The sequence below is a fragment of the Abramis brama genome (assembly GCF_963993115.1).
Source record: "Abramis brama genome assembly, chromosome: 11".
Taxonomy (NCBI): domain Eukaryota; kingdom Metazoa; phylum Chordata; class Actinopteri; order Cypriniformes; family Leuciscidae; genus Abramis; species Abramis brama.
The window spans coordinates 18,378,055-18,405,007 of record NC_139973.1 but is presented as its reverse complement, the minus strand read 5'-3'; the positions used below and the strand labels follow the sequence as shown (position 1 = coordinate 18,405,007).

At 40.3% G+C, this 26,953-nt stretch overlaps 1 protein-coding gene across 2 annotated transcripts; it reads left to right on the top strand.

Annotated features, from left to right (window-relative positions):
• The first annotated feature begins 1,294 nt into the window (after nt 1-1,294).
• slco2a1 (solute carrier organic anion transporter family, member 2A1) lies at nt 1,295-26,767 on the top strand. 2 transcript variants are annotated; one of them, XM_084128441.1, is made up of 14 exons: nt 1,295-1,420; nt 7,832-7,969; nt 8,787-8,949; nt 10,280-10,492; nt 10,583-10,681; nt 10,792-10,925; nt 12,073-12,148; nt 18,708-18,872; nt 19,060-19,267; nt 23,283-23,430; nt 24,464-24,624; nt 24,734-24,798; nt 25,221-25,341; nt 25,789-26,767. In XM_084128441.1, exons 1-14 carry the CDS (start codon nt 1,361-1,363, stop codon nt 25,907-25,909), a joined length of 1,872 nt encoding a protein of 623 aa, XP_083984567.1. In that variant the 5' UTR covers nt 1,295-1,360; the 3' UTR covers nt 25,910-26,767. The 2 variants fall into 2 exon arrangements, with proteins under 2 accessions (XP_083984567.1, XP_083984568.1); XM_084128442.1 differs by lacking the exon at nt 1,295-1,420 and adding an exon at nt 4,340-4,586.
• The last annotated feature ends 186 nt before the right edge of the window (nt 26,768-26,953 follow it).

Below are 26,953 nucleotides of genomic sequence, written 5' to 3'. Positions count from 1 at the left end.
ACAGGTTCAGGTCATGATCGTCAGTATGATGCAGAAAGCGTTAGAGTACTATATGTAGGAGTGGTGGACTTTGATTTGGTCATAATTAGGGTTTACCATTTCCTGATGTTGTACTTTAACGAACTCCTCCTACAGTTTTGATCTGATCCTCTTCAAATTTGGTGAGTGTAATCTTAAGACCTTTAGGCTACTAAAGGCGCCGGGTGGCGGCGGCAGGGGTGCGAGGGCCCTTTTCATCGCTGCTTGCAGCTTTAATTACACTTTGTAGCTTTGGTGCAGAGAAGCCACAAAAAAAAAAAGAAAAAAAAGAAAAGAAACATCCGAGCTTTAATTGTGCTTTGGAATGTCATTGTAAATAACTCGTACTCCATAAACTGTGAGGTGTCCGCCTGTAATAATATCCCAAAGTTCATTGCATGTGACTATATGAAAGTGTCGTTAAAAACTATTGAAGTTTTGCAGCTGTAAAAGCAGTGGAAATCACTGACGCACAGACCAAACCACTTCAATTTAAAACTCTCAAAGACAGGTGTGTAATTATGTCCTTAAGACAGAACTAAATGATTGGGGAAAAATAGCCTTAACTCACTTACTAAACATTTATTCAAACCTATGTGATTACAAATAGTGCTATGGGTAATGCAGTGTAAGGTTTTTGCACTTATATAGCTCTCTCTGGTGTTGTATTATACCCTTTATTTGTGTCAAATTGGCCATGAATATGTGCACTAAGTAAACAAACATTTTCCTGTATAGCTTTTAGCAAATGTAATCAACATAAACTTTTATTATGATAATGAATGCACCACATAAAATTCATTTAGACAGTTTCACAGACCATGAACTGGATGGAAACCCTGGTTTATAGATAGTCTACTTAAACGCCCTCATTATGATTTTTTAAAAGATTAAAATATTTTATGATATAATTTGATATAAATGATTATCTATAGATGAGTAATAAAAAATAATGTCATAAAGCATTATTACAAATGCACGTTGAGTGTCATGAGCAAGCCATGCACAAATAGAAAAGCAAAAGTAATCCTGTTCTCCTCTGTTATCAATATAGTTAAATGATTTACGCTGTTTATGATATGTGTTTGCACAGATTCCTTACCGAAAGTGCAGTACGCCTGTGTAATATGAAGAAATGAATCCGTTCTGTCAAATGGGGAGAGAGATAAAGATCACCAAAACAATCGCGCGTGGAGTAGTGGGCGGGGTCGAAGAGCATTGGGCGGGGCTCGTGACATCACTGATAATGTTCATATAATCCCCCATAGACGATCACCGAACTGGAAACGTGTCTTGCTCATCCTTGCTGAAACAAGCTTGACAACCAACTTCACCTTTCAACATGGACATATACGCCAAAGACATAAAGAAACCCAAGCCAGCGTTGTTTTATAACATAAAGGTAAATTAATATTATTGTTTCATGGTTGTTGTTGATAGCCTAATATGTTATTGATAATAAGCCAAGATTCATACAATATTAATATTAAGATATAAATATAATATAAAGTTCTTATTTTTTGTTCACTGTCTGTAGCAGACATCTTTTTCTAAATTGTTTAATTATCGCTTTAAAGACACTTTAAAAAGCAATCAACAATGCACTTGTCGTTGTTGTTGATGTTGGTGGTGATGTGACGTGCAGTGGTTGCACATTATATTATTATTTGTGCTGTGATCATTTTTATTGTCTTTAGACTTTTAAACTGAACTCTTATGGCTTTATGTTTTATTAGTTCCCAGTCCTTCAATAAAAATAAAAAATAAAAAAAGAAGATAAATCCTTCATTTTAATAATAATGTCTAATACTATAAATGTATCAATGAAACTAGCAGGACATTGTGTGTGTGTCTGGTATATCTCTCACACTTGTAAAGACAGGTTGTTTGAAGCCCTGAATGTTTAATTTAAGGTGTTTGACAGCAGAAACAGGTTTTGCTGTATTTGACTGTCAGTGCAGACTTCTGTCAGTTTGAAGCAGCTGTGGATGAGGACCTCGGCCCAAGGGGAAGTATATATCTATCAGATGGCTTGCCAGAAGCGATGCTTAGTTGAAGTTCAGCATGAGCTGCATTCATTTAAGTTTTTCTCTCAAGCGAATGTCTGTGGAATGTAGGGCTAAAATATACTTCTGTCATCTTGCACATTATGTCTGTCATGTGTGCGGCATTTAATTATGGTGTTTTTGTGTTTGGAAATTGTTTGGAGAAAGATCCCCTGACCACAGACTGTTTTGTGTTACAAAGTGGTGTCAAAACTATTTCAGCTTGGCTTTGCTAGAGAGTCATAGATTTATTTGTAATTGATATAGCTGTTCATTTCTCTCAGTAGATCTTGACCATCGTTGCTGTTTACGCACCAAAATATTCTGTTTATTCTGATGGCTCAATAACTCATTCAATCCAACTGAGCTCGATCTAAATGAAATTTTCATTAGAACGGGGTGGTGTAGACCTGCAATAACTCAATGAGTAGGAAAAAACTAAGCATGTAAACGCTTGAGTCTTCTCAGTTGGATTCAAAAATACCTTGACCAGAGATCTTATGAACTGATCAGTGGAGTAGACTGGATATTTACTAAATATATGCTTAAGAAAAGCTTTTAACATTTGTCAGATTTCCTTTTAAAGGTATGTAACAAGGCAAAACCACAGTTGTACTCAGATTGCAAAGTTTAGGGTTCATATAAACAGACCCCTATCTTTGTGATAGCCATTATAGAAAATTCCATCTGAGTTTGTCTGGAGCTGAAAAATCTTTTAGACTCATCACTCCACCGAAAGTAACAGTAACTGCTATAATCTGCAACAGATAATCTGCTGTTTCGCACCGACTTCAGATCTGTTTTTTGTAATTGTGATAAATTGTCGGCATGTTACAAGCTAACACTGAGCAGAAACAATTCCAATGAAGATGGTTGTTTGTAATTACAGTAGCTAAGACAACTTGATATGACACAGATCCAAGTGTCTGCTTAGTTTGCTTTACTTCATTCTATGGAATTCCTTTTCGACCCCTTATTAGGGCACTGTCTGTTGTTGTGGTAATTTATTTCTAATGAATGAGAGTACACGTTTCAGAAGCTTCACACACTCTCCCAAATTCAAAAATAGACTATTGACGATCCACAGCCTCGAGTTGTGTGGTTCTTTTGAAAGTTACTGTCCATTTTGCTTCTCTATGACACACATATGCTTACTTAGACTTTATGTGTTTGCAATAAGGGTGTGAGCGTGTTGTAAATGGATTGAGTATTTGTGTCTGTGTGACCAATGGAGAATTGCTGCTCATGTTAAACTGACAGGTTTTTACATATGTGTTTTGTTCATCGGAATGAGTCAGGCAGTGATGACGTATGTTGAAAGAAGGTGTAGAACATGCTGTTCAGTGTACTTGGTCTGTTTACAATCCCTAAACCCCTTTTCAGATTGAAACTCATTTGAACTGACAGATAATGTAGTACTTTTCTCTATTTTGCAAATTTTTTCTCTAATTTATACATAATTACATAATTCTGTTCAAATCAGAAAATCTCATTTATTTAGCCACCTTTATTTTAGTTAAAACAACATTGTTAACTTGAACTTGTCATTAGAAATTGCACAGAGGAAATATAATTTATATGGGCCACAGGTCATCTTAAGATCGCACTTGTTGACAAAGAAATTAGTAAAATATTAAGAAAAACTGTCATATTAATCTTGCATTTTTCCACTTATTCTACAATCCACTGATGGCTTTATGTAAAATTGTCATGCAACGGTTAATTTACTCTTTTATTGGGACAAAGATTTGTTAAATATGTATTTCATAATTCTGGAACAGCTTCTATAAAAAATTTCAGTTGACTTCATCGGATCGTTGCTGACTTTTTTTTTTTCGAGTCCCATTTGCAAGATTTTCTTTGAAGCCATTCCATGTGAAAATCGGTGAATTCAAACATAGCTAGCAAGTTCATCATTTTCTCAGACCTGAACTTGAGAGACATGATTATTTTGCAGTCATTATTAATTTATGTTTGTCATCACGAAATGAAATGTATCCTGATAATATGAATATAATACAAAGTTGGATTGTGCTTGCTTCAACCCAAAGTGAAACAGCTCCTGAATGTCCTGTTATTTTTGTAGCTGTGGTGCACAGGATGGGCAAAAATGATTGGGACAGGCTTGTACTGTCTGACTGTTTAAGCTTTATATCCTGAGGAGATCAGAAAATGTCTGCTTAATGGCTCCTGTAACATGTAATAGTGGTGCAGCAATGCATGTAAGACATCAAACATCAAAGACAGTTCTTCCCCTGATTCTCTTTACTCAGCAGGAGTCTTCTTGTAGCACAATAGCTGCTGAGGAAGGGGAAAAATCCAGTTCTGGACAGACGACGGGAACTGCTTTTCAGCACGTTCATTGAATCTTTCATCATTGGTTTTCTATCTGTGGAGTTTGAATCACTCACTGTTTCCTAGGAACATTAGGCCTGATCTACGATTTCAGTGCAATTCAAACATCATTAAAAGGCTCTGCTGATTCAAAACTAATGACACTCTATCAAAGTCCCCAAAAGACACGTAAGTTCATTTGCCGGTCATCTTTGTCTATCTATTTAGGCAATAGTCGAACAATTTGTACAATCTACCTTGAATGGGGAAATGTATTTGAACTCACTGAAATCTCCAAATCTGTTTGATTGTTCTGTTTGAAATGACACACACACACGCACACACACACACACGCACACACACACACACGCACACACACGCACACACACACACACACACACACACACACACAGACACACACACACACACACACACACACACACACACACACACACACACACACACACACACACAATTCCCATAAGAAACCTCTGGAATCAAAAGAACAATCGTGGTTAATTCAACATATTGACACTCCCAGTTTCTGTTAATAAAAAGTTACAAAACAAGCAGCTTTCTCATAATTTCAGCAGAACATTTTGAAGAAATTGTTATACATTATGTGAGGGGCCTTCCAATGTTGTGTTGGACAAGTCAAAAAGGTTGAGAACCATTGTTTACAGGCTAATGCAATGAAGAATAAACGAAAAGGTTAAAGAGTAAGTGAAAAACCAATGCCTCAATGGAAAAAGTCATTTGACTCTTTTTTTTTTCTAATTTCCTAGAATGCATAAAGCAGCCTGCCAGGGCCTAAAGGCATGAGGTAACAGTAGGACAAATGTCTGACAATAATTTTATCATACATATGGCAGGATTGTTTTATTTTTGTTCTTCCAGAATTCCAAAAACGATTCACACATTGCTTCAATCCAAAACAAATATTTCAACATGCTTTGTGCTTACCCAAGGCTACTTTGTAATAGTCATTCACGACGCGGCGAGTGATCAAACACGTGCCAGCTCTGCAAAAGATTTACGACTGCTTGGGGAGAATTATGCACTGATGAACCTGCAAGCTGTAATTTGAGTAGGAACTTATGGTCAGGATATGCTGTATGTGTGCTATTGCCTGTACTTTTGTTGAGGCCTAATAGCCATCAATAACATGCCCTGATCATAATACACCTACTGTACCACAGGGACACATATTGAGTAATGGCCTCTGGAGAAAGATTGCTCATAGTGTTGGTTTATCAGAGAGTCTTGAAAAATCAATAAAAAAGAGAGATCTGCTCAAGCTTCCTTGTAACATATGAAAGGATACAGACGTGGCTGCTGCATGTCGAATAATTCAAGCTGAACCGAATGTGGAACTGGCACTGGGGCGGAAAGAGGCACAAAGCTGCCATTCAAACGTCTAACAAAGGCATTTAGTTGGGCTGCTTGAGTGGACACAGCCTATCAAAATATTTCTGTAATTAAAAGCCTATTCCCTGAAAAACAAGAAAGAAATCGTAGCAACTTTGTCATAAGCAGCTATTATGTGTGCTAACAAACCATAAAGCTGAAGATTTAATGGGAGCATTAGCTGTTCTAGAAACCATCGAAAGCATTGTGATTTGGCCTGCAATAGAGAGCTGGCGATGAGGATGAGCAAAGGAGAGGGATTTATGTCTTGTGTTTGTTTAGGAAATCCAGTCCAGATCTCTACATGCCCTATCAGATTGCTTCATGCCTTTGAGAACTCTGCGAACTTTCCTCTGCTTTTGCTCATGACGTCTTAGGCACAAAAAAATGCTATTTGGGAGCAGCTGCTTCTTTCTCAAACACACAAACAGGGAAACGTTCTAATTTACTAGCTTTAATCTCTACTGCATTTATGGCTTATCGTCAATAACCTTTCTCAAGAGAGGTGAAATGCTGCTAGACAAGCATTACAATCAGATCATTTGCCAACCAGTACAACAAGTAAAATATTTTCTTTCTTTTTTCTTTTTTGCATAATTATGCATCTCTTAAAGCATGTTATGATACGTTATCTATACTCAAATACGTCATGTATGATAAACTAAAGGCCAATTCAAATTCCGAGTCTGTTCAGTCTGTTGCTGTCTGTCAGTGCGGTGTGAATTGGTCTTTAACTGAATTGACTCAACTTAAACACGTCCAAATAACTTGATTCATTCAAGTTCATACTACCTGAAGTATTTGAGTAGAGATTGGCTGACATGTTTCAATCACATTGAACAACTGTCCATGTTTTAATCGAGTAAAGTTAAAGTAAGATATTTTTGAGTGTATAAAGCTGGTAATAATAGCACTAACAAGCTTAACATAGTTTTTCTTTTTAGGTAGTGTATTATGGTTACATTCATAGCAATAGTAGTTGCTTTTTATATTAAAAGAGTTTAATTCTTGTTAGAAGGTCCTCAACCCTAACACGTCACATGCTCTACATCTCACCACAATGGTAACGATTGAACTGAAATTCTTTATGTTCCACGTCTGTGACATACGAGTTATTATTGGAAAAGAAAAAAAAAATATGGTGGGGATTTGGTACTGTACTTTTTTGATTGGATTTTGAAATGTGGGTGTTGCACTCAAAAATGAATGCAAGCTTGCAGTTAACTGATGGGGTTTAAGCAGACTACATGATTAGTGAAGTTGACCATTTTCACTGGAAGTTATGGCATGACAGACATAAAAAAATTAACATGCAAGGAAACATTCATAATTAGATCTATAACATGCATTTGCAAAATAGCGGGGATGAATTTTCATTTCATGCCTACTATAAGAATGGTAGAATTTTTTTCCAGGCTTTGGAAATGTACAGAAAAGTGTCAGATACTAATGGAGAGCAGATACACCACTGATCCAGTTTTCCATTTTATAAACCATCCTTTGTTTTATCACTTATTTGCACAATGAGGAGTGTTTGGGGCAATGGCATCTTTTAAAACAACAGTGTAAATCTTGAAGATGATTTTAAGAGCTCTACGTTTGGTTTAAACTATGTTGCCTTTTCCATGGATGGGTTAAAGGCAGAGGACAAATTCCAAGTATGGCTTACCATACTTGGCCTTCACATTACAAACCAAACACAAAGTGAACTCAGATATATTGTGAAATCAGTGTGGTTAACCTTCATGTTCTGAGGTGAGGCACTGAAGATCAAAGTCTGTAGAGATTTGGAAGGTAACTCTAAATTAAGGGAGTTGTTGTTTAGCTCCAGACGTGCTGTTTCAAATAACCCCCATGTGACACTGTAACAACACACTGATGAATGCACTTGCTCAGATCATAGAACATCAGGTTCCTTTATCATTGAAGAATGTTTAGTACACTTGATAGTTATCATTGGTACACTCACTGTAATCATAACCTGCATTTCTGACCATTCTTCATTTTCTTGCTCTCTCTTCCTGTAGTTCTTCGTGTTGTGTCATGGCCTGCTTCAGCTCACTCAACTCTTGTATAGCTCTTACTTCAAGAGCACCATCACAACAATAGAAAGACGCTATGGCCTTGACAGCCTCTCTTCAGGAACCATATCTTCCCTCCATGAGGTACAGACCACTCCATACAGTCTTACAAAGAGTTTATGGCTTGCTTAAGTGGAAACATTGAAAGTCTAATAAAGAATGAAGTATTTAGATATTAACTTTTTGAAAACTGAATTTTACAGGTCAAGCCTTTTCATCTCATCATTTTTACTGCCCTTCACAATTAACTGGTTGTTGAATGTCAGTTAGTGTCACTATATTGTTGTATTGTGGTTTTAAGGTGATGTGATGTGTAAGGATACACAGTATTAAAATTCTTGCAGATACTAAGCTACTTAAATGCCCTAATTGAAATAAGGCCTAATCCTGGCTTAATCTAAGCGCTGTCTGTGAAACCAGGCCTAAGAGTGTTAAATTATTAGTGTTTTAAAGATTAACTTTAAGTGAGTGTTAAATGACAGCAAAGGTAATCTAATGTAAAAATAGGGGAAATGAGCATGTGCAACAGACACAGATCTCAAATGAAGTGAATCACTAATTATATAATATATAAGTCTTTTTATGATAATGAATCATGAAATTATTAACTTAAAACGGTTTACCCTGTGGAAAAGTAATGGAAATATTTTTCATGGTTTTAGTTTTAGATACGATAATAACCCTGTAACCAACATGGTATTTCTGATGTGGCTGGATGTTTCAAGAAGTCTAAGCTAGTCAAGCTAGTTAAAAAGGCTTTATACTTTAGGATATTTACAAATAATCGAAAACATCCTGCTGTTGTCAGGATGCTTCGTATATTAGGTATATAAGTGCAATAAGAAAAAATACAGGCTGCTTTATGTGACTTGCCTTTCTGTGGTTTTTTTTTTTTACTTAGGTAGGGAACACAGTGCTGATAGTGTTTGTCAGTTACATGGGTAGTCGGGTTCATCGACCTCGATTCATTGGACTGGGTGGCCTGCTAATGTCGATAAGTGCCATGATCTTAGCTCTACCTCACTTCCTGTCCCAGCCCTACACCTTTGACTCTGTCCTGCATGGTAAGTGTCATTCAGGCCATTAGCATCCATATTTATCTCAATGTGTATCTACAAAGTGTAAAAGTTATTTGAAAATATACACATCTGTTGGAATGAGCTCTGCACTCTCTTCCTCCCCATTTTCTGTCTTAGTTTGTTTTCATGCATGATCATATTGTTTCGTTCCCTGAGTAGAGGATCTTAGACTCTAAGCTCATCAAAATTATAATATAACTGCATTCATTTAAAAAGGCCCAGGACACTTTGAAGAAAACCAGACACAACAAAGTGGGGATCTAAAATAACAAAGCTGAATGATAAACATCAGCTTAGACATAACAGGGTAGGCAGGTCTACAGGAAGTTGCTGCCGAGAGAGACAGGGTTTAGACAGGGTTTTCACTTCTTAGACAGGGTTTAGCATTAGGTTGGGAAAAAACATGAAGAAATAAATGGACTGAGGTTGAAAAGGGAGAGGATAGAGATAAAAAAGGAAAGAGATGAGGACAAAGGAGTGGAGAGATACCGTAGAGATGAGACTGTCTGATTGATCAGACTGGAAAGAAAAACCTGGAATTTACTCCAAGAGATAATATCTCCCTGCACTTCCTTAAACCTTTTATTTTTGCTTCATTCTCTCACTTACCCTATTCTGCCTGCAGATACTGTCATTTGGACTTATACATTACAATGCTATGCAAGGGTTAAAGGAAACTTACATAGTCTTTAAAGCCATGTTGTTGTTGTTGTTGTTTTTTTCATTTACTAACCCACATGTTATTTCAAACCAGTACTGTATGCCTTTCATTCTTCTGTGAAAAACAAATGTACTGTAGAGTGTCCAAGCTGCTCTTTTGCATACAATGAAAGTGAGTTTTTTGGTCTCCATAAAAAGACCATTCTGTAAAACAGGTTGCATCGCTTCCAGTTCATGTCTTTAGTATGTGTTTCGTTAAATATAGAGCTGTTTTACTCAAGATACCTTCAAAGTAGCGAGCAAAGATTAGGATAACTGATCTCCATTGCATATGCAGATTATGTAAATGTTTATTTTTTATTTTTCTTCTTCTCACTAAGATATTTTAAATCGAATAAAAAGGCAACAATAAAAACAACTAGCTAGGTGAGATGATTGCCTTAAAAGTCACATTCGGCATAAAACTAATTGTGTGGACGAGCAGCTTGGACAACCCTCAAGTTTTAAGTGTAAAATGCAGACCATTAGATATTTTGTCCTCGTCATTCTAGTAAACATTTACTAAACATTTTACTAAGCACAAATATCTGGATGGCTGATGTGACTGATAGTTTTTGGGATGAATATGTTGTATCTCTGTGTTTAAATCCAACAGCGAGCAGACAGGATATGTGTGATGTGCGTGGGAATGCAAGTGCCGAGGCTTGTGGTCAGGAGGATTCACGGAAGCTTGTGGACACCAGTAAATTGTGGGTGTTAATGGCTACGGCCCAGCTGCTTTTCGGAATCGGTTCAGTCCCCATTCAACCTTTTGGCATATCTTATATAGATGACTTTGCAGGGGCTGGGAATTCACCTCTATATATTGGTACGTTTCGATTTTTTTTTTACACGAGTTTTTAATGTTCATTGAAAGAATTGTGAAGATTATTGACATTCCTGTTGTTGTATGTTGCAGCTATTCTCTTTGCTTTGTCAGTGTTTGGGCCTTCCTTTGGATTCCTCCTGGGCTCTGTGGTCTTGCGTATTTATGTGGATGTGGACAGATCTAGCACAGGTTTGTTTACCCTTTAAATGACAGCAACGACTTATTCCTTTTCTTTATGTTAATGCTAATTGTAAACAGCTGCAGTGTTACATGTTACCTAGAATGATTCTTTCCTCTAGGGGAGGCGTTGGAGTTGACCCCTACTGACCCTCGCTGGGTTGGTGCATGGTGGATGGGTCTACTCATCACTGCTGGAGGTCTTGCTCTCACCTCAATCCCTTACTTCTTCTTCCCCAGATCCCTTCAAGTAGAGGTCAGTCATGGTTTTGTTTTAATGACAACTGAACACTTCTATGGCTCTGATTCTTGAAACATGGGAGAAAACTTGTTGTTATGTATTATTCATCTGACTCCACTTTTTTTTAACCAAGAGAGACCACTTGTGGCTGTTGTCACGTATTCTACCATTATTTTACTTTATTTTTATAAATGTGCCATACGGTGGAGAGATCATTGGAAGCGTCTGTGTGTAGCTTCGAACAGCATCTGCTCAAATGAGGAAAATTATCTCAAGTTTATTTATTTATTATTATTATTATTGAGTTTGGGTGATGAAGATGGAAATGTTTGGGACACTTATTAAATGCTCCACAAAAGTAGAGACACAGATTTGAAACCACATAAAAAAAGGTTTATTATTAAAATAAACCTCTTCTTTTTGTTAGAACTTTTATTGGTATATATTATACAGTACCGTTTGTTTAGGGCCAGTAAGATTTTCTTTGAAAGAAATTAATATGATGTGCATCAAATTGATCAAACATGACAGTAAGAATTTTTACATTACAACATTTTTCAAATAAATGCTGTTCTTTTGATCTTTCTATTCATCAAAGAATCCTGAAAAAAGTTATAATTTCCACAAAAATATTGAACAGCACAACTGTTTTCAAAATGGATGATAATAAGAAATGTTTCTTAAGCACCAAATCAGCATATTAGAATGGTCTCTGAAGGATCATGTGACACGAAAGACTGGAGTAATGATGCTGAAAATACAGCTTTACAATCACAGTGATACATTACATTTTAAAATATGTCAAAAATATGAAATTGTTATTTTAAAATATATATAAATATAATATAATCTTACCGACCCCAACTTTTTGAATGATAGTGTATTTCTGTTTGAATTAGGTTTAATATGTATTTTAATTTATATGATGTACTGAATTGTATTGCTTACTAAATCATCAATGCAATGCTTTTTTGTCATCAATTTGCATTATTATAGCAACCCTTCCTGATTAAAAAGGAATAACTGTTTTCTGTTTTTGACATATTTTAAAATGTAATTTATCCCTAAAGCTGATTTTTTAGCATCATTACTCCAGTCTTCAGTGTAACATGATAATTCAGAAATCATTCTAATATGCTGATTAGAAAGTCTTCTTTTGCAGTCTTTTGAATTGGAGGCTGACATCACGAAAGAAGACCCCAAGAAGCCAGAGAGCTCCATGCTGGATTTCTTTAAAAGTGAGTCCACTCTAACAGGTTCATTATGCATTTAGAGCAAGAATAGTAAGACCATTTTATTAGTATAGTTATGGCCATTCAAATAGTTTACATAGAGTTATAAGTATAGTTGACATGGGTAATTGAAAATAAAATAAATTGTAAAAAATTATAATAAATAAATAAATAAATCAGAACAAATATTACTGCAGTCCTGTGCTGTTGATGAGGCATACGTGTGCTGTGTATCTGTCTCGTGTCTCTTGAGTCATACAGCATGCTCAGGTTGTTACTGTAACAGGATCTGACAAGTTCTTATGAATATACCTGCCTCCAGGGCATGATTTGTAAGAAGCTGGTTTATGCATGACCATGTCTTCATTCATGTGTACTCAGTGCAAAACTGATTTCCTGCCGTACACTCATATATACTCATATATACACTATATATATATATATATATATGATAACTTTATATATATATATATATATATATGAAGAGTTCAGATGCAAAAGCCTCTAAGTGCCATCTGAAATTTTCTTCTTGAATGATCATTTTTATCAAGCTTCAGTAATTTCACTTAAATAGCAATGAAAATTACCTATTAATTGTCATTTAAGTGAAACGTACTCGGTTACTAACGTAACCTCGGTTCTCTCTAGAAGAGGGAACGAGTACTGCGTTTTTTGTAAAAACGCTACGGGAAAAGTCTCTTTTCACGAAATACTGAAGCAAAAAATTATCCTTAATTTTCCATATATGTAAAGCGTGTTGCAGCAGTACACAGCTATGGCGAGACAGCTTGCTCGCTCATTGGCTGTTCTGCGGCAACTGCATAAGCCTATCGAGCGAGGCCTGAAGTGACATCAGGCCAATGAGGGCGCTTCGCGCCCTCCTTGCCACTTCCCGCCGAGACGGGTGTGGCTAACCTCTATAAAAGGAGCTCAAAAAGGCTGATTCACTTGATTTTCATCGCCGAAGCGAACCAGAGTGAACCGTACGCACGGCAGAGAACGCAGTACTCGTTCCCTCTTCTAGAGAGAACCGAGGTTACGTTAGTAACCGAGTACGTTCTCTTACGAGAGTCCTCTCGTACTGCGTTTTTTGTAAAAACGCTACGGGAACCCCTTGTAAAACGCCGTGCGTGCTGGGATAAAACACCGATCACTGGAAGCTAACCCAGGTATACAGTGCATAATCACCAGATAGACTCACAGAGAGTCTGGGAATAAGGGGGGGGGGGGACCTTAATTCCCTATATTGTAGCGTCCGCATACGCAAAACATGACCTCACAGAGAGAGTCTAGAGACAAAAGGGGAATCCCTCCGTCCTTATATGGCCGCGTCCGCAGACGCGAATATGACATCACATAGACAGGGTGGGGAACCTGAACTAATGTGGGAAATGTGGGTCTTACACAATTCCGCCCATAAAACAGTCGGTAGCGCGCTGCGCATGCGATTTCAGTGTTCTAGTTAGACAGCTGATTCGACTACACCGATAGTAGCTTAGCCTGCAAGGCGGGAACCTCTAGGTTGTAAAACCTAATAAATGTAGACGGCGAGGCCCAGCCTGCCGCCATACATATGTCCTGTAAGGAAATCCCGCTAGACCAAGCCCACGAAGAGGCGACGCCTCTCGTGAAGTGCGCTCTAACGCCCAACGGGCACTGGAGGCCCTTGACAGTGTAAGCCAGCGCTATGGCGTCAACTATCCATCTGGATAGGCTCTGTTTCGAAACAGCCATTCCCTTGGAACGTCCACTGAACGAGACAAAGAGCTGCTCAGTCTGTCTGAAGACAGCAGAGCGGGACACGTAAGCTCTTAAAGCCCTAATGGGGCAAAGAAAACTTGAGTCCCCTTCCTCACTTGATACCGGCAGGGCAGACAGGGAGATAACCTGAGCCCGAAACGGCGTGTTGAGGGATTTTGGCACATAACCATGCCTAGGTTTGAGTATGACTTTAGAGTCATTAGGTCCAAACTCTAAGCACACTGGGCTCACGGAGAGCGCGTGCAGGTCGCCTATGCGCTTCACCGAAGCGAGAGCCATCAAAAACACTGTTTTAAAAGACAAATGTTTGAGGCTAATAGATTGGATAGGCTCGAAAGGGGCACCTTTCATGGCCGCCAAAACCGTAGAAAGGTCCCACATAGGGACTGAAGGAGGTCTGGGAGGATTCAGCCTCCTAGCTCCCCTGAGGAAGCGGATGACTAAATCGTTCCTTCCTAGTGACTGACCTAGCGTTGTTCCAGAGAACGCTGCAATAGTCGCCACATAAACTTTGAGCGTGGAAGGGGATCTTATCCAACAGCTCCTGTAGGAAGGAGAGAACCTCCGTCACCTCACAATCGAGGGGTGATAGGCCCCGAGCTGTACACCAGCCGGAGAAAACCGACCACTTCGAGGCATAAAACCGCCTAGTCGACGGTGCTCTAGCCTGAGTGATGGTATTCATCACTCCCTCTGCGAGATCAACGGATATCCGTTGAGCGCCCACACATGAAGGGACCACAACTCCGGGTGTGGGTGCCAAATCGAGCCCCCGGCCTGCGAGAGGAGATCTTTCCTCAATGGCACTGGCCATGGAGCGATGTCTGCTAACTGCATCAGGACTGGAAACCATGCTTGGTTCTTCCAGAACGGTGCTACAAGCAGTACTGAGCATTTTGTTTCCCTGACCCGCTCTAACACCTGAGGCAGGAGGGAGACGGGGGGAAAAGCGTATAGCGGGCAGCGCGGCCACATCCGGGACAGCGCGTTGTCGTTCTTGGAAAAGAACACGGGGCAATGAGCGTTTTCGCGGGACGCGAATAGGTCCACTTCCGCTCTGCCGAATCTCTCCCACAACAGCCGGACTGTTTGTGGGTGTAGAGACCATTCGCTCAGGGGAATGTTGTTCCTGGACAGTCTGTCTGGGCCCAAATTCTGGAGCCCAGGCACATGCACTGCTCTCAGCGAGCGCAAATTGTGCTGAGCCCATGTTAGGAGGCGTTTCGCCAGCCTGTACAGGGATCTGGATCTGAGACCGCCCTGGCGATTTATGTAGGACACCACGGCCGTGTTGTCCGAACGGACTACGACGTGTTGGTCCTTGATTTGGGGACAAAAACGCGTCAGCGCATTGTGCACTGCCAGCATTTCCAGGCAGTTGATATGTTGGAGCTTTTCTCGTTCTGACCACAGGCCGAAGAACGGTCTGCCCTCGAGCAGCGCTCCCCATCCCGAGGTGGATGCGTCTGTCGACACCATCCTCACTCCCGTGGAAGTCCCCAGGCTTACACCTGATCGGTACCAGTCGTCCGCCAACCAAGGTATCAGGGCTGTCACACAGCTCTGATTGACCTTGAGACGTAACCGGCCGGACACTCGCGCTCTCAACCAGAACTGCAGAGGGCGCATGCGGAGCAAGCCCAGCTGAAGAACTGGTGATGCTGAGGCCATGAGACCCAGCATCCTTTGAAACTTCCTGAGCGGGGTAGTCGCGCCGCAGCGGAAGGATCTCGCCCCGCGCTGAATGTGCAGCACGCGCTGTGGCGACAGCCGCGCTGTCATAGACTGTGAGTCCAGAATGGTACCCAGAAACGAAATCGCTTGACTGGGGTTCAGCGAACTCTTTGTCCAATTGACCGTGATACCAAGATTCTCGAGGTGATCGAGTAAAATGGTTCTGTGCTCCACGAGCAGTGATCGTGATTGAGCTAGGATCAGCCAGTCGTCCAAATAGTTCAGCACTCGCATGCCTCTGAGTCTGAGAGGGGCGAGCGCTGTGTCCATGCACTTCGTAAATGTACGAGGTGCCAGGGACAAGCCGAACGGCAGGACTGTATACTGGTATGTCTGACCCTCGAAGGCGAATCTCAAGTATCGCCTGTGATGTGACGCTATCTGTATTTGAAAATACACGTCCTTCAGATCTATCGACATAAACCAGTCTCCTCGGCGAATATGCGCGAGGATTTTCCTGGTCGTGAGCATTTTGAAACTGCGTTTCACTAATGCTCTGTTCAGCCGTCTTAGATCCAGTATGGCCCTGATACCACCGTCCTTTTTGGGGACAAGAAAGTATCTGCTGTATAGCCCCCCTTCGCTTTGAGCTTGGGATACATGCTCTATCGCCCCTTTGCTCATCAGTTTTGATATTTCGGCGTGAAGTAGGTGTGCTACTTCTAAAGTCACCGTAGTTTCGACGCGCGCTGTGAAGCGGGGAGGGCGTCGACAAAACTGTAGCGAGAAGCCTCTGTTTATAATGTCTAGCACCCAGTCCGAAACCCCTGGAAGCGCTGCCCATGCCTCTGCATGGCTGGCTAAGGGTTGGATGCGAAGCGCGCTCTGTTCGCCGTGCAACAGAGGTGCTTCGGGGCGCAATAACATAGGCGTTACGCCTGTGACATTCGATGCGGGGAGCGCGCTTATTACAGCGGGCAGAACGCTCGTCCTCGACCCTACTACAGTGCTTAACTGAGTGAGGGAGGGCTGAGAAAGTCTCGTGGGACTCATGCTGTCTGCGAGTAAATGTGGGCGGGAAACGGCACATTCACTGCTTTGGACGCGCTGCCTGCCTGAGCAGAGCGAGCGCGCACAGGTCCCGTTTTTACAGAGAGCCTGTGATCTGTGAGACATAGTGTTCGTGGGCACTGGGAAGTGGGCACTTTTACTATGTTGGAAGCGCAATCGACCTGAGTCGATTTTATGTGCGCGAGCCCTAGGGGGAAGCGCGCTGATCACAGTGGACAGAATGCCTGCGCTCGACCCCGCTGCGGTGTTTAACCGAGCAAAGGAGGGCTGGGCGAGTCCCGTAGGACATATAATGGCCGTGAGTAAGTGTGGGCGCGGGAGAGCGGGCACAGTTACTGCAATGAGTGCACTGTCTGCCTGAGCAGAGTGAATGCACACAGGTTTCGTCTTTACAGAAACCACAAGGCATGCAGAACATAGTGTTTGTGGGCACTAGGCAGTGGGCACGTTCACTATGTTGTGTGCGTGATCGACCCGAGTCGAATATATGAGCGCGGGCCCTGTGTGAAGGGCTGTGCTAGTGTGTAGGGATGGGCACTAGGCAGTGGGCATCTTCTCTACACATATAGCATCATCGGCCGTGGCCGGGACTTCGGTAGAAGTCCGGCCATGTACCACGTGCTCGTGGGCTGCAAAAAACACGTCTGTAGTTGCCTCTCGGGGAACAAACAGAGTGATTTGCATTCGGCGGCATAAATATTTTCTGCCGGCAGACCCGGGATTCGAACTCAGATCCCCCGCGCGAAAGCCTAAGAATCTACCACTGGACCACAGTGAAGATACATAGACATAAAGTCAGCGCGATTATTATCCACACTGGCGTTTGCTTGCAGGCATGTACCACGTGCTCGTGGGCAGCAAAAAACACGTCTGCAGTTGCCTCTTGGGGAACAAACAGAGTGATTTGCATTCGGCGGCATAAATATTTTCTGCTGGCAGACCCGGGAATCGAACTCGGATCCCCCGCGCGAAGGCCTAAGAATCTACCACTGGACCACAGTGAAGATACATAGACATAAAGTCAGCGCGAGTATTATCCACACTGGCGTTTGCTTGCAGGCATGTACCACGTGCTCGTGGGCAGCAAAAAACACGACCAACGGCGGGACTAAGAACACTCTTTTCTCCTTCGCCGGTGAATGACGCGTGCAGAGGCAGGGTAGCTTTTCTTGTAACGTAAAGAAAAACTAATCCCGCCATCCGCTTCCAGGAAGGGCAGCCTCGGAAAGGATGCCCGGCGAGTCCTCAGAGTCACCGTAGGCAATTGGCTCGGAGTGAAGGCGTTTCGCCGTCAGCGAGCGCGAGCGCTGCATGAGAAGGCATCTTGAAAAAGACGCAGCTCTTTTAGGGGTGAGTGTTGCAAAGCGAACACACACACACACACAAGAACAAAGAATGGAAAGGATATGGCGTCGGAAAGCGCAGCAGGTACGGCGGTAGAAGGCGGCGTTGGCCAGCGGCTTCGAGGGCTCGTCCCGCTGAAGTGCTTGCATCAGACGACGCGTGCTTCCTCGTGATCCAGCGATGCGTGAGCTTCGCTGAAGAGATGAAAAATCAAGTGAATCAGCCTTTTCGAGCTCCTTTTATAGAGGTTAGCCACACCCGTCTCGGCGGGAAGTGGCAAGGAGGGCGCGAAGCGCCCTCATTGGCCTGATGTCACTTCAGGCCTCGCTCGATAGGCTTATGCAGTTGCTGCAGAACAGCCAATGAGCGAGCAAGCTGTCTCGCCATAGCTGTGTACTGCTGCAACGCGCTTTACATATATGGAAAATTAAGGATAATTTTTTGCTTCAGTATTTCGTGAAAAGAGACTTTTCCCGTAGCGTTTTTACAAAAAACGCAGTACGAGAGGACTCTCGTAAGAGAACTACTGAACTTAAATATACAAGCTTGATAAAAATGATCATTCAAGAAGAAAATTTCCAATGGCACTTAGAGGCTTTTGCATCTGAACTCTTCATATATATATATATATATATAAACTTTTCATTTATTAATGAATCAAAGTAATATGTAAACATCTGTTTCTTTCTCTTGTGGTCTGTCTGTGTTTTTGCAGTGTTCCCTAAGATGTTCGTCAGGCTGTTGCTAAGTCCTCTCTTCATGCTGCTGGTTCTGACCCAGTGCTGTTTCTCCTCTGTGATCGCTGGACTTGCCACCTTCCTCAACAAGTTCCTGGAGCGCCAGTACAGTACCACTGCAGCCTACAGCAGCCTTCTTATTGGTCAGTCGACATATTATAATAGAATACATTATATATGAGTACAGTTTTAGGAGAAACGTGGCCCTAGTCTCACTGACATTGCTGTGTACAGTACATTTAGCTAAAATATGGCGTAGTCCCCATGATTTTTATACTGAGAAATATCCCTTATGAAAATATCTGTGAATGAATCTTTGTTTTCTCTCAGGTGCGTTAAACCTGCCGGCCGTTGCCGTGGGGATGGTGCTCGGTGGTCTGATTATGAAACGCTGGGTGTTGTCATTCAGAGCCATTCCACGTTTCTCTGTTGTAATGCTCACCATCTCCGTCTTCTGCTGTGTGCCTCTCTTCTTCATGGGCTGCCCCACACAAGATGTTGCTGGTGTTTACCCCAAAACATCTAATGCCACCAGTGGGTGAGTTTCACAGGATGCTCTTTCGAGTTGGTTTTGAGGAAATATTTTTTTGCAATCTAGATAGAGCTAATAAATCAATTAAAAATAAATAAATAGATAAATAAATCTATGAAAGTTAATTTAATTTTAGTCAGGTCTGGCCTGCTTAGGTGAGAAACTGCAAAACAAACTGTTCTCATTTGTTTGATTGCTTCCATATTGTTTGGATTTTTCTCAGTTCAGTTAAATAACTGTTAGAAGACTGATTGCACAGACAAACTTTCATCTGAGTTCGCTCAAAGACACAATCACGCTAAGCAAATTTTGGCCAATTTTGTCAGAAGTTCCCTCACCTCACATTTATGCATTTGGCTGATTCATTTTTAAAAAGCATCTTAAATTGCATTCAAAGTATTCATTTTAATGGATCATGGATCCCCTTAAGAATCAAACCCGATGAACCCATGAGTGTTAGCGCCATGATTTACTGTTTAAGCTACATAAATGCTTTATGGTATAGGGATCCTGTTTCTGTTTTTCCTATAAATCTGAAAGTCAAAAAATCTACAAATCCTTAAATAATCCTGCACCAACCTATTTGACTACTAACCTATTTGAATACTTACTCCACCCCTACATTCCCGCAAGAGGTCTAAGATCGGAGGGTTAATTCTTCCTCCAGATCCCTAGAACCCGCCTAAAGACCAGAGGAAATAGAGTGGCTGGCCCCACTCTTTGGAATAACCTACCTAATCACATTAGAACGCCTTCCAATCTGAGTTCAAATCCTGTCTTAAAACTCATATTTTTTCCTTGGCTTTAAATGTGTAGTTCTTATGGTGATTCTAATTTATGTTTATCTCATTGATTATTTTAGTGTTGTATCACATATGAAAAAAACTGATTTTTTAATTTTTTTTTATTAAAAAATATACAAAAATGAACAAAAAATGTATTGCTAATATAGATTTTAAAGGGGACATATCATGAAAATCTGAAAAGTGACAACCCAGTAACTTTGTTTTGGTAAGCCTTTCTCTGCAAGCATGTCAAAAAATAGGCAGATCAGATTTCGCTCCCCTTTCGACGCTGGAAGGGGATCTTATTATTTCTTATTACCGCCCCTTACTCTTCAAGTTTCCACCCACGGTGGCGCCATTTGGTTTACAACAGTGTAACCAGTTCTAACGCAATGGCAAAAGTTTGAGCAAAGCATGCAAACTGTTCTGTCGTTGGCTGCACAGACGAGCATAGAACACTATTTGACCAAAAAATGTCACCGCTGTCTTGTAAAGACCTCAGGGAACTGTGTAAACTTGTGTAAAAGTTAAACATGACGGTACATGCAAGTCGATGAGATGAATCAATGTAACTCCACAACATCTAGCTACATAAATGTATCCACTAACCATTCAGAAACGTCCAGGTGCAGTTTAAAAGTTGCAACCTCTTCCTGAGTCTCTCCGTAAGGCTGCACTCCACTACTGGTTATTTCTGGGATTTTGGATGAGTAAGACCATTTGCGTGTTTTGTTGTTATTGTCGAATATCCGAAGCTTGTGTAAAGGATTCTTCTGAAGGGGGGTGAATAAACAAGACTGAACATCTGAACATTCGGGCTCATATGTGGAGTTGGCAGAAGCGGGTTTTGAGATGAATAATTCTCTGTATCTAGCGCTTTCCGCTGACTCAGAGGACCCCGTTCTGGATCTTGAAGCTTGCTCTGTGAATTCTTCAGACCAGAACGAGGAACTCATACTTTCTGAGTCTGATTTTGAGTCTGATTTTGAGGGGTTGGATGAAGATAAGCTGGCGGGTGCCTCGGCAGAGCAGCTTCCTCCGTTTGCCACTTTTGAGGAACTGCTTGATGTTGTCACTTGTGCTGTTGCCAGGCGAAAGGCAAGTGATTGTGGGTTCAAAATTGCTTTCTCACATCTGATACTTTACACTTGATATCACTGTCCAGACGGAACTCAAGGGAGCGGAGGACTCAGTAGAACGACTTTTTATTGCGAGTGGAGGCTAAACAAAGGCCATCCTGAAGACAGCTTATCACACCGGCTCACCGAGGGCTGACACACTTCATGTCGCTGTCTAAATGAAGCTCAGAAGGAGGACAAACTACACTCCACCTTAAGGACAGCTTATAACAGCGGCCCACAGAGAGCCTACACACTTGATATCATTGTTCTGATGGAGCTCAGAAGAGCAGAGGCCTCTGCAAAACGACTCTCTATAGCGAGAGGAGGCCAAACTACACTCCACCTTGAGGACAGCTTATAACAGCGGCCCACAGAGAGCCGACACTCTTGATGTCACTGTCTAGATGGAACTCAGGTGCGTGAAGGCCTCAACCGAACAACTCTCTAGAGCGAGGAGACCAAACTGCACTCAACCTTAAAGACAGTTTACCACAGTGGCCCACCAAGGGCCGACACGTTTGATGTCACTGTCTAGATCAGTGGTTCTCAATTCCAGTCCTCGTGACCCACTGCTCTGCACATTTTGTATGTCTCTCTTATCTGACACACTCAGTTCAGTTCATGGAGTCTCTCCTAATGAGCTGATGATCTGGTTCATGTGTGTTAAATAAGGGAGACATACAAAATGTGCAGAGCAGTGGGTCACGAGGACTGGAATTGAGAACCACTGGTCTAGATGGAGCTCAGGTGAGCAGAGGCCTCAGCAGAATGATTCTCTATAGGCCAAACTACGCTCAACCGCAAGGACAGCTTATCACAGCGGCCAACAGAGATTCGACACACTTGATATCACTGTCCAGACGGAACTCAAGAGAGTGGAGGACTCAGTAGAACGACTCTTTATTGCGAGAGGAGGCTAAACAAAGGCCATCCTGAAGACAGCTTATCACACCGGCTATTTATTATTTATTATTATTTAAAACTAAATCCTTAAAAGTATGCCATGATGGAAACCCCTAAAATGTTCTATACTGTATATGAAGTGCCTAACAGTGTCTATATAGAACGTTTTCTTCTAAGAGTGTAGTATAAATGTATCTTCTATAAACAGGGCCAGTTGAAGACAGCTGGTTCTCACAGACACTGAAAACACTGTTAAGCTAAGTCTGTTATTTGTCTTCTGCCAGTGTTTGGATTCAGACCATTGTGTTCTAGTGAAAGTTTGTATCTTCGAGTCCAGAACAACTTCCAGTGAAAATGCCATATAATCAGTTGAACTAGCACACACACAGGTGAACAGCATGGGGCTTAGTCATTTAAAGTAGTTCTTGTAATCAGTTTAAGTTCACTTCACCATTCAAAATACTGTGTGCTACATATCTGAACACTTTCACTATGCCAACTGGGAGGAAATGAGGAACGTATTTGACTGTTTTCCATGAACTTTATGAACATGCTACTTTTATTGTGTCATTGTGAAAATAATTGAACGTTTAAACACACACCCTGTGACTATGTTCTGGATGTTAAAGGAATAGTTCACCCAAAATGATGTCATTGTTTACTTATGTTGTTCTAAGGTTTTATTCATTCTTCCATGGAACACAAAAGATGACATACACTGACAACCTTCAAAAAGGACAAAAAAGCAGCATAAAAGTATCATGAAAATACAATAACAGTAGTCCATACCACCTGTATGCTATATTCCAGTCTTCTGAAGCTATACAATAGCATTGTGTGATAAACAAAATGAAATTTTCTTCCAGTCCAGTGAGATGTTACCTAATATGACTGGATAAATGAGTCAGAGAGTTGAATTTGAGAACCGGATCAGACCGATTCATGAACAAATCATTCCAAACCAGTTTTATGAACTCTATTAACAAATTTCATTGAAAAGAATCAACTAAAACTGAAAAAAAAAATCTCATCAATCGTACATCACTAATCACAAATTCTCATGAACATGCCAAGGAAAGCTATGAGGATGTCAATATTTTCAGTTAATAATGACAGAATTTTTGTATGAACTATTTCTTTAAGATTATGATTCATAAAATGTTTCTGTGTTCTGCAAGTAAAGGCTAAACTGTGTTATTTTATGCCCTGTAGGCTTCTTCTGCCCTGTAGTGCCAACTGCTCATGTCCCAGCAGCACCTTTAACCCAGTGTGTGGGGGAAACAACATTGAGTACATCTCACCCTGCCATGCTGGGTGCAAAAACTTCACCATGGATCCCAAGAACCCATACAGAGTCCAGGTAAATAAATAAATCTGACAAAACAGAACATATTTCATGTCATGAAATTGTCATCTCAAGCCAGAGTTCTAGCAGAGTCACTGCAGACCTTTATTTAACTCATTACTGAGGCTGGATAGCAGCTCATTGTGAGCCTCTGCTGTACTAGCGACACCGAGCAAATGACCAGTCATGGTCTGTTAGAGATCAATGGGTTGAATCCAATCAATCGCTAATTAGTAATACTTCCTGGAGGAAGTGCTTTGGGGACTTAGGACAACTTTAGTGTTAAAGCTTCTGTATAATTGCCCAGCAAGAGACTTACAGGAGCAGTTGATGATGAATTATTCTGTATGACACAGCACATATCATACCAAGAGGCAATTATAGTAAGACTTGTTTCTGGACTCCTATGCTGGTTCAATTCAGTCAAAACAGGCAATGGAGGACACTGTGTCATTAGAAGTCAATGGAGCACAAGAAAACATTATAAAATAAGTGTTAGTATTAGCAGCATCTAATGAAACACTTTTAGTTATTGTACTCTTAAATGTATAGTATCCTTATAGCAATAATGATGTTTGTAATGAAGATATGCACTCATGCAGGGGTTCTCAACTGGTTTTGCTAACTCAAAATGTACCATACAAATTGAAAATGATTAATTATTGTATTATTGGTTTGTTATTTTATTATGTGACAAACCATGTTTATCCTTATGAACCTTTATTTATCGAAGTCTGGGTCAGATTTAATTTTACCTTGTGTAGTTTTGTTTTTCAAGGATATGCATGTCACACTTAATGACGGTGAATTTGTGTCATATTGTATAGTTTGATACAAGACCTTTTAAATAAAAAAGATACGGAAAGCATTTTCTCTTCACATTTAAAATATGATAAGCCTAGATATTTACATAGATATACACACAAAATTCTAATTTATATACATGTATGGGTTACTGGACACTTAACAGTTAACTTAAAATTTACTGCTCTCATGTTCGTATTGAAAAACCATATCATAATAACGTCCACTATCTCTTTGCACACAGAGTTTTAGTAACTGCCAGTGTATTCCTGCTATGGGCATCGCCAAGCCTGGCCCTTGTGCCAACGCCTGCCCTCACTATCTCCTGCCTGTAATGCTCATCATATCTCTAGCCGGACTTATTGCCAGCCTAACACACAACCCTATCTACATGATGGTGCTGAGGTGAGAAACACAACATTGCATTCAGTGTGAGAACTTAAAATGTAAGAAATTGAGTTATTGTATTTTATTTTATCTCATCTTATTTCACTCATTCTGTCTTTAACTATAGGTCAGTTCCTCCAGAAGAGAAGTCGTTTGCCATAGGGGTTCAGTTTCTGCTTTTGAGGGTTCTTAGTAAGTAAATGACCAAAATACCTTTTTTAAAAACTTTTATTTATGTATTCTTTTAAAGTGTTAAAAGTTTTCTTTTCATAAAATTTTCCTGTAAGATCCGAAAACAAAATAATTGGTAAGAGAAAGTGGTCAGGGTGAATAACCATTTAAATTATTTAACATGTGAACACTTTCCTGGGAAAAAAACCCAAAACAATCTCTGTCTATGTTTGTGCAAGTGCAATTGCAATACTGTAAGTACTATACGCCCCCTCGTGGCGATACAACAACATAGTTACTGTATAGTCATATACTGTATATACTGTATTACAACAACATCATTACAAACTATCTATGCTTATTTAGTATATTAGTGCATAGCAATATATATTTGTTTAAAATTGTAGTATAATGATTTCTTTTTTCTCTTTCTCTTTGCTTAGCCTGGCTGCCAGCTCCGGCTCTGTTCGGGATGACCATAGACTCCACATGTATTTGGTGGAAAACGGCTTGTGGGAAAAAGCAAGGATGTGGTTACTATGACAACAACCTTCTGAGAAACAGGTAAGGATATTTTCTCTTTTGACCTAAATACATTATAAAGGTACATTTGTGTCAAAACTCCTAAAGGTAGGTTTTGAATTTAGTGAGCTTAAACACACATACTGTATACTTCACATATATTCAGCAACACAAGGCTAAAAATAGAAATTAAATTATGCTAATAAGTGTTTTTAGACTAATTACTGCACTGTAAAAAAATATTGTTGGTTTAACTTAAACAAGCAAGTTACCTGGTTGCCTAACATTTTTGAGTTCATTGAAATACAAAATTTGAGTTCATACAATGAAGGAGATTGGTTTAATAAATAGAAACTCAAAATATTGGGTCATCGTAACCACATTAATTATCTAAGTTGATTTGACAAAAGATTAAAATTTGTGATAAGAAATCATGAAAATAATGTTTTACAGTGTAGCACTGATGATGATCATGATGACTTGTTACAGGTATCTAGGGCTTCAGGTGGGCTATAAGACGTTAGGCATTATTCTCATGGCATTTATTGGCTGGAAAATGCACCGGACCAGAGAGTACAGCTTAGAGAAAAGGCCAGAGGGACCGCTGTGATGCCTCAACCCTGCTTAACCTATCGGATCTCACTTTTGAGAACCTTCTCAGTGAGTTGAGCCCCTGGACATTTCTTGTCAGAAACCCCTCCTTCCAACATCTGGCTGGAATTCAGTTTGGATATTTCTCAAGTAACTGCTTGAGTATTTATTTCCCCCCTGCATACATGCAGGGTCCTAACTGGAAAGATGCAGGGACTTTCCACCCTGCAGTTATTTTGGTATTAATAAATAACTATGTATAGTAACTCAAAACAATTCATCATAATCTTAGCTGCAGTTTCCATCAGCAAATTATTTGAAGCTGGATTTATGACTGTGGCACCTATGAGGAGGACACAAAACTTAAGAGAAATGTCTATAGTCCTTAACTTTGGTTAATATGCAATTGAATCATGATTCAAAATGGTTGACTGGGAAAATTATTTTTCCCCGTCCATATATCTACTCTTCTATTTGAAGACTATGTGAAGGATGTGGAATGCTCTGTCTCATCTATCGCCAGATGCACACAGATACACAAGTGTGTAGAATATCAAACTGTGTGCTAGTTGAGGTGTTCAGCTTCAAATAACGATTGTAGCCTGAGCAGATTTAAAATGTTACTTTCAAATGTGAAGACATTTTAAAACTAGGCATCAAATGTTTGTAAAATATATTTTTATACCTGATATTGCTGTTTTATTATACCCTTTGTGCGTATTGTTTTACCACGGTTCTTAACACAAATGACAAAAAGCTTTTCTTATTGCTGCTTGGAGTAATGAATCGTGACTTTCTGATAAACTTTTTATTATGCAACATGTAACGTTTATTTACCAATGTATAAGTTATTTCAAATATAAAATTTGTTCACAAATTGTTGTTGTTGTTGTTGTTATTTCTATTCGGCTGATATTTATGAAAGACCATTTCTGCCACAAAAGAAAAAAAGTGATTATAATTATGTTAGTTCCAGTTTGTAAATGACTTTTTGTCTCATAATGGCTTAATATTTCATAATTTCTACTTTTTGTCATAATTATGACTATTTATCTCATAATTA

What these genes read in the sequence shown, in the direction of transcription:
- slco2a1 (XM_084128441.1), top strand. Translation starts at nt 1,361, where the DNA reads ATGGACATATACGCCAAAGACATAAAGAAACCCAAGCCAGCGTTGTTT. An exon ending in CCAGATCCCTTCAAGTAGAG is followed by an intron (nt 10,926 to 12,072) that starts GTCAGTCATGGT and finishes CTTCTTTTGCAG; the next exon opens with TCTTTTGAATTGGAGGCTGA. An exon ending in ACATCTAATGCCACCAGTGG is followed by an intron (nt 19,268 to 23,282) that starts GTGAGTTTCACA and finishes TATGCCCTGTAG; the next exon opens with GCTTCTTCTGCCCTGTAGTG.